This window comes from Lutjanus erythropterus, chromosome 2 (assembly GCF_056507025.1).
Source record: "Lutjanus erythropterus isolate fLutEry1 chromosome 2, fLutEry1.hap2, whole genome shotgun sequence".
Taxonomy (NCBI): domain Eukaryota; kingdom Metazoa; phylum Chordata; class Actinopteri; order Lutjaniformes; family Lutjanidae; genus Lutjanus; species Lutjanus erythropterus.
In genome coordinates, this window is record NC_139318.1 from 49,291,502 (window position 1) to 49,299,001 (window position 7,500).

At 50.1% G+C, this 7,500-nt stretch overlaps 1 protein-coding gene across 1 annotated transcript in view; it reads left to right on the forward strand.

Annotated features, from left to right (window-relative positions):
• LOC146332392 (ral GTPase-activating protein subunit beta-like) overlaps positions 1-7,500 on the forward strand; it is a 32,003-nt gene that overhangs the window by 19,331 nt on the left and 5,172 nt on the right. The window contains exons 20-29 of the mRNA XM_084746256.1: positions 1-65; positions 478-626; positions 786-973; positions 2,953-3,056; positions 3,146-3,304; positions 3,812-3,994; positions 4,077-4,235; positions 4,362-4,485; positions 4,591-4,740; positions 5,034-5,110. The exon at positions 1-65 is cut by the window's left edge and continues 118 nt beyond it. Coding sequence (XP_084602382.1) covers positions 1-65; positions 478-626; positions 786-973; positions 2,953-3,056; positions 3,146-3,304; positions 3,812-3,994; positions 4,077-4,235; positions 4,362-4,485; positions 4,591-4,740; positions 5,034-5,110 — 1,358 coding nt within the window. The remainder of the gene's footprint in view (positions 66-477; positions 627-785; positions 974-2,952; positions 3,057-3,145; positions 3,305-3,811; positions 3,995-4,076; positions 4,236-4,361; positions 4,486-4,590; positions 4,741-5,033; positions 5,111-7,500) is intronic.

Genomic DNA, 7,500 nt, shown 5'->3' on the forward strand with positions numbered 1-7,500 from the left:
TCGTCGCTGCGTTCCACTGTCTGAACGTCTGGTTAACTCAACATCCCACCCTGCTCGACCAGCAGGTAACTGACACACAGGTGACTGACAGACAGGTGACTGACAGACAGGTAACTGACTGACAGACAGGTGACTGACAGACAGGTGACTGACTGACTGACAGGTGACTGACAGACAGGTGACTGACAGACAGGTGACTGACTGACAGGTGACTGACTGACTGACAGGTGACTGACAGACAGGTGACTGACAGACAGGTGACTGACAGACAGGTGATTGGTACGTTGTTCTTTTGTCTTGTCACGTTGTTTTTCCTGTTTTTCAGTGCCTCTTTTTCTGAACACCAAACATGTGGACAGATGTTTGGTGGATTGTGACATAATCAATTAACCAATTAATCAAGAAAATAACTGACAATGAAGATAATCATTAGTTGCCATTTTCAGGTGTGTATATGCTCTTGTATGTATATTTCAGGAATGTCTGCTGGAAGTCCTCGAGATCGTGGAATTGGGGATTTCAGGCAGCAAGTCCAGACAGGAACAGGAAGTTAAGTCTAAAGAGGAGAAAGATCTGAACCCAGCCTCTCTGAGGGTGAAGGAGGCCGCTGAGGCCACGCTGAGCTGGTGAGCAAAATTCACTAAATTAAGGAACATCTTTTTGTCTCCATGAGAAGTCACATCCTGTAGGGCTTTTGTTCCATCATTACTTTCTAACAGGATCTAAACAGGGTCTGAACAGGTCTGAACAGGGTCTGACTGGCTCAGGTCTGGTTCCTGTCTCAGTGTGATGCAGGTTTCAGGGGCGTTCCCACTCCTCGGTGACCAGTTGGACGAGGACTCTCTGACTGACTGCAGAGAAAAGAAGTTCAGATACTTTGTGATGGACCGCTCAGTGATCCTGGCCCTGCTGGAACCATCACCAGGACCTGAAGCTACCCCTGAACCTGTCCCTGAACCTGGACCTCAACAGGGTCAGTGCTGATTCACAGGGACCCTGATACAGAAGGAACCTGACCTGTCCTCTGTCATCATCTGTCCAACACTGAATCTGTTCTTACACTGTTTGATGTTCTAAATGTCGTATGAATAAATCATCAGCGCTCACCTGTGATTTATGGTCTCACATGGTGTAGTCTGATCGTCATGACCTTAAAACTTTCACCGTACATGTTAAAAAAAACTGTCCTGACTGTTGACAGTAGTCAATAAAGGTTGAAAGTTCAGAGGTACGTAGAAGTTTGTTTCTTCTTAACAACAATGTAAACAAGACAGAAATGTGCTTCCTTGATCATCTGTGTCGTCCTGTGTGTCCAAACTCCTCAAAGAAGGAGGAGGGAGACATGGACAGTATGACTCATCCATGAAGCTCAGCAAATGACGCCTGACAAAGATGAGTTCAGCTCATTGGACAGCTGGTGGGGGATAATCACTTCATTGGGGTCATTGGAAGAACTATGTTAAGATAAGTGTCCGGATTGAGAAGGTAGAATATCTTATAGTGCAAGAGAGATTAGAGTAGAATGAATAGATGGAGAGGGAAGAGGCGTCCAGGAGAACCGCCTGCTCAGACTGAACCTGCACCCTGGTTTGTCACTAACCCGAGTGGTTACCAGTCGTTACTGCAAGGTTTCAGAAACCCTGTGCTTCTTTGCCTGATGGTCATTTTGCTAAATGAGACTGAAGCTCAGGGTGGATTTTCACCTCGTTGATTTAGTGGCTGAGATCAGTAACGTCTTCACTGGGGGCCTCAGGTGGGTGTTTCACTGATGTCTTCTGTTTAAACCCCTTCCTGGAGTCTGTGTGTCGCCTCACAGTCCAGGTCACATCTGGCATTTTGCCAGCCCAGTTTTGATGAAACCATATTCACTTCCACATGACGAGAGCGTCAGCTGTATATGACAGCCAATGGCAACTACACCGGCTGGAAACTCATTTTGTCTGCTGCTCCTCAGGATCGCTCTGGAGTGTCTTTGGGTGAGGCGGAGCAGACAGACAGGACGGAGGGCTGCTGCTCCACACAGACCCAGCTTGGAAAAATGATCAGCGCAGCCAGGAATACTTAGTTTGGGTGGCGGGAGCGCCAAGATCACGGTGGCTGTTAACTCACTACTGAATGTTTATTAATGTTTGCCATCGTTCAACTCTCTGGAAATCAGTAAATTCATGAAATCCAGTGCCGAAGTGACAATTTTCAGCTGCCTTTAGAGCTGTAGACTCTGATTGGCTGTTTATTTGCTGTGTCATGTGGAAGTGGGTGTGGTTTTGTCTAGACTGGGCTGGGAAAAACAATAGATGTGCCCAGGTCGGGTCCTTCTGCGAATCTCCATCTATTTCAGGAGACGGGTGGTTGATTTGGTCACAAAACCTCAGCAGCCCTCCTCCACTGGTCCTACTGGTCCTACTGGTCCTACTGGTCTTACTGGTCCTACTGGTCCTACTGGTCCTACTGGTCTTACTGGTCCTACTGGTCTTACTGGTCCTACTGGTCCTACTGGTCTTACTGGTCCTACTGGTCTTACTGGTCTTACTGGTCCTACTGGTCCTACTGGTCTTACTGGTCCTACTGGTCCTACTGGTCTTACTGGTCCTACTGGTCTTACTGGTCTTACTGGTCCTACTGGTCTTACTGGTCCTACTGGTCTTACTGGTCCTACTGGTCCTACTGGTCTTACTGGTCCTACTGGTCTTACTGGTCTTACTGGTCCTACTGGTCTCACTGGTCTCACTAATGCTCTTCAGCCTTATAGTTCTGCCTCATCTGCTAAAATGAGTTGAGAGGAAATTAGTCAAATCGTACAGAGAACAGAATCAGACACAAACTGACTAACTCACAAACTACAAGCTAACACTTCCTTCTGACTGATTGTTGTTCTGATCAATCTATTGATCAGGTCTGGAGACATAAACCTGAATGTCTCTAACAGTGTGATGTTTTATTGATCATGTGCAGCGTCGTGTCCGTCCCTTATGGCGCTGATCAGAGGACCATCAGGACGGCATACCTGGACTCTACAGCTCCACCTGCAGCCCAGAGAGGGACGAGCACACACACAGGTGACACTGATCAATACTTTCATCAATACATCAGCTGTCTGAAAGACCTCTGATCAGTTATATCTCTCCTGTCTGTTGATCCATTGCAGCACACCTTGATTCCAAAACACCGTGGTGCAGCAGCCCAGGAGGATTCTGGGTTACGATCTGATGTCATAAATCAGCTGTTTCCTGAAATCATCAGCAGAGTTCCTCCAGTTAAAGCTGATCTGAGTGTTCCAGGTCTGCACGAGAACCTCACAGACAAGGTGAGAACCTGCTCCAGAACTTGCTCCGATGCAGACCCAGATTCTGATGATGTCTCTCATCACCTGTAAATGTCACCTGTGGTGTTCCTCAGTGGTCAGATGGGAGGGACTAAACCAACAAATACCCAAAGACCTGCCCCTACTTTGCCTGTGATTGGCTATAACCTAACCTTCAAGGTGTCTCAGGTCTCAGGTTTATCTCAGGTGTGTCTCAGGTGTATCTCAGGTTTGTCTCAGGTGTGTCTCAGGTGTGTCCCAGGTGTGTCTCAGGTGTGTCCCAGGTGTGTCTCAGGTGTGTCTCAGGTGTATCTCAGGTTTATCTCAGGTTTATCTCAGGTGTGTCTCAGGTGTGTCTCAGGTGTATCTCAGGTGTGTCCCAGGTGTGTCTCAGGTGTGTCTCAGGTGTGTCCCAGGTGTGTCTCAGGTGTGTCTCAGGTGTGTCCCAGGTGTCTCTCAGGTGTGTTTCAGGTGTATCACAGTAGTGAACTCCTCTTCCTCCTCTCTCAGGTGCAGCAGCAGCTGGAGCGCCTACGAGCAGTGTTTAAGAGGCAGCAGCAGGTCGAATCTCAGCCGCAGGTGAGTGAGTCAGTCGTCATGACGACCTGCAGGCCGCCGCCCCCTGTCACCAACTTCCAGACAGCAAGACTCTTCCTGTCTCACCTTGGCCTGCTGACACCCGAGACTCTGAAGGTACTGAGGATAGGATAGAGATTAATCGATTGATTGATTGACAGACACAGATTTGTATGATATCTCACCTGTCTCTCTTTAGGATGCAGGTGCCAGTGGCATCCCGGCTCAGCTGGTGTCCCTCAACTCGTCTCTTCCAGGTTTCTCAGATGATCTGAGACGACTGGATGAGCTGCCGTTCAGAAACTGTGACTCCGCCTCCGTCTTCTATATGAGGGCAGGACAGAGGACAGCTACTGAGGTCATACTCACTTGTCTCTGTCACCTGTCTGTCTCACCTGCCTGCCTCTAACCTGTCTGTCTCATCTGCCTCTGCCTCACCTGTATGTCTCACTTGTCCATCTCTAATCTGTCTGTCTCTCTGTAGATCCTGAGGAATGTGGAGTCCAGCTGCAGCGTCCCATCCCACTTCCTTGACTTCCTGTCATCTCTTGGCCATCCAGTGGAGGCGGGGCGACAACATGTAGGTGGAGTCAGCAACAGCCATTTAGGTCAGTGCTCTGATTTGTCGCCTCTTGATCACATGATGCTCACCAGAGATTACCTGAGTTCAGTTTGTTCTGTCTGAAGCTGATTGATTGTTTTCTGTCTCCCAGAATTCCATGCTGCGCTGGGTGACAGTGGAGGGGGCGTATTTAATGGACAGAAGTTTGTCCTGATGTACACCAGTGCTCTGTCAGAGATCACCTTCATTGTCCCATCATCATCATCATCATCATCATCATCATCATCATCATCAATACACGGTCAGTTCTGATGCTCTAAACCAGGGGAGTCAAACTCAAACACAGAAGGGGCCAAAATTTAAAACAGTCTAAGTCGCGGGCCTTGAGTTTGACACATATGCTCCAAACACTGATGTCACAGTGATGTCACAGTTATAAACAGTAATGTCACTTAAGTCTATAAGCTGAGCAGAAAATTTCTGAGGTGCTTAAATGTGTTAGATGTTCTCCTTCATGACCATATAAGGACAGGTGCGACTACAAAAGGTTTCCCCCTTACTTAATTAAATTCTTCTTTTTCTATTTGATCAAAGCAGTTGATTGGCTGAAGAGGTCAAAGGAGGCAGAACCTTCGACTGAGCTGCCATCCAACCTGCAAAGTCATTCTGAGGTTAGCCAAGACTCCGCCTCCAGCCCAGTACAGACTGTCTGTCTGTCTGTCTCTGACAGGTCTGTCTGTCAGTGTCTGGCCTGTCTGTCTGGCCTGTCTGTCTGTCTCTGGCCTGTCTGTCTGTCAGTGTCTGGCCTGTCTGTCTGTCTCTGACCTGTCTGTCTGTCTCTGACAGGTCTGTCTGTCTGTCTCTGACCTGTCTGTCTGTCAGTGTCTGGCCTGTCTGTCTGTCTGTCTCTGACCTGTCTGTCTGGCCTGTCTGTCTTTGACCTGTCTGTCTGTCTGTCTCTGACAGGTCTGTCTGTCAGTGTCTGGCCTGTCTGTCTGTCTCTGACCTGTCTGTCTGTCAGTGTCTGGCCTGTCTGTCTGGCCTGTCTGTCTGTCTCTGACCTGTCTGTCTGTCAGTGTCTGGTCTGTCTGTCTGTCTCTGACCTGTCTGTCTGTCTCTGACAGGTCTGTCTGTCAGTGTCTGGCCTGTCTGTCTGTCTCTGACCTGTCTGTCTGTCTGTCTCTGACCTGTTTGTCTGTCAGTGTCTGGCCTGTCTGTCTGTCTCTGACCTGTCTGTCTGTCAGTGTCTGGCCTGTCTGTCTGTCTCTGACCTGTCTGTCTGTCAGTGTCTGGCCTGTCTGTCTGTCTGTCTCTGACCTGTCTGTCTGGCCTGTCTGTCTTTGACCTGTCTGTCTGTCTGTCTCTGACAGGTCTGTCTGTCAGTGTCTGGCCTGTCTGTCTGTCTCTGACCTGTCTGTCTGTCAGTGTCTGGCCTGTCTGTCTGGCCTGTCTGTCAGTGTCTGGCCTGTCTGTCTGTCAGTGTCTGGTCTGTCTGTCTGTCTCTGACCTGTCTGTCTGTCTCTGACAGGTCTGTCTGTCAGTGTCTGGCCTGTCTGTCTGTCTCTGACCTGTCTGTCTGTCTGTCTCTGACCTGTTTGTCTGTCAGTGTCTGGCCTGTCTGTCTGTCTCTGACCTGTCTGTCTGTCAGTGTCTGGCCTGTCTGTCTGTCTCTGACCTGTCTGTCTGTCAGTGTCTGGCCTGTCAGTGTCTGACCTGTCTGTCTGTCTGTATCTGACCTGTCTGTCTGTCAGTGTCTGGCCTGTCAGTGTCTGACCTGTCTGTCTGTCAGTGTCTGGCCTGTCAGTGTCTGGCCTGTCTGTCTGTCTCTGACCTGTCTGTCTGTCAGTGTCTGGCCTGTCTGTCTGTCTCTGACCTGTTTGTCTGTCAGTGTCTGGTCTGTCAGTGTCTGACCTGTCTGTCTGTCTCTGACCTGTCTGTCTGTCAGTGTCTGGCCTGTCAGTGTCTGACCTGTCTGTCTGTCTCTGACCTGTCTGTCTGTCTGTCTCTGGCCTGTCTGTCTGTCAGTGTCTGGCCTGTCAGTGTCTGACCTGTCTGTCTGTCTCTGACCTGTCTGTCTGTCTGTCTCTGACCTGTCTGTCTGTCAGTGTCTGGCCTGTCTGTCTGTCTCTGGCCTGGCTGTCTGTCAGTGTCTGGCCTGTCTGTCTGTCTCTGACCTGTCTGTCTGTCTGTCTCTGACCTGTCTGTCTGTCAGTGTCTGGCCTGTCTGTCAGTGTCTGGCCTGTCTGTCTGTCTCTGACCTGTCTGTCTGTCAGTGTCTGGCCTGTCAGTGTCTGGCCTGTCTGTCTGTCAGTGTCTGGCCTGTCTGTCTGTCTCTGACCTGTCTGTCTGTCTGTCTCTGACCTGTCTGTCTGTCAGTGTCTGGCCTGTCTGTCAGTGTCTGGCCTGTCTGTCTGTCTCTGACCTGTCTGTCTGTCAGTGTCTGGCCTGTCAGTGTCTGGCCTGTCTGTCTGTCTCTGACCTGTCTGTCTGTCAGTGTCTGGCCTGTCTGTCTCTGACCTGTCTGTCTGTCAGTGTCTGGCCTGTCTGTCTGTCTCTGACCTGTCTGTCTGTCTGTCTCTGGCCTGTCTGTCTGTCTCTGACCTGTCTGTCTGTCAGTGTCTGGCCTGTCTGTCTGTCTCTGACCTGTCTGTCTGTCAGTGTCTGACCTGTCTGTCTGTCTGTCTCTGACCTGTCTGTCTGTCAGTGTCTGGCCTGTCTGTCAGTGTCTGGCCTGTCTGTCTGTCTCTGACCTGTCTGTCTGTCTGTCTCTGGCCTGTCTGTCTGTCTCTGACCTGTCTGTCTGTCAGTGTCTGGCCTGTCTGTCTGGCCTGTCTGTCTGTCTCTGACCTGTCTGTCTGTCAGTGTCTGGCCTGTCTGTCTGTCTCTGACAGGTCTGTCTGTCTGTCTCTGGCCTGTCTGTCTGTCAGTGCCTTACCTGTCTGTCTGTCTCTGACCTGTCTGTCTGTCAGTGTCTGGCCTGTCTGTCTGTCTCTGACCTGTCTGGCCTGTCAGTGTCTGACCTGTCTGTCTGTCTCTGACCTGTCTGTCTGTCAGTGTCTGA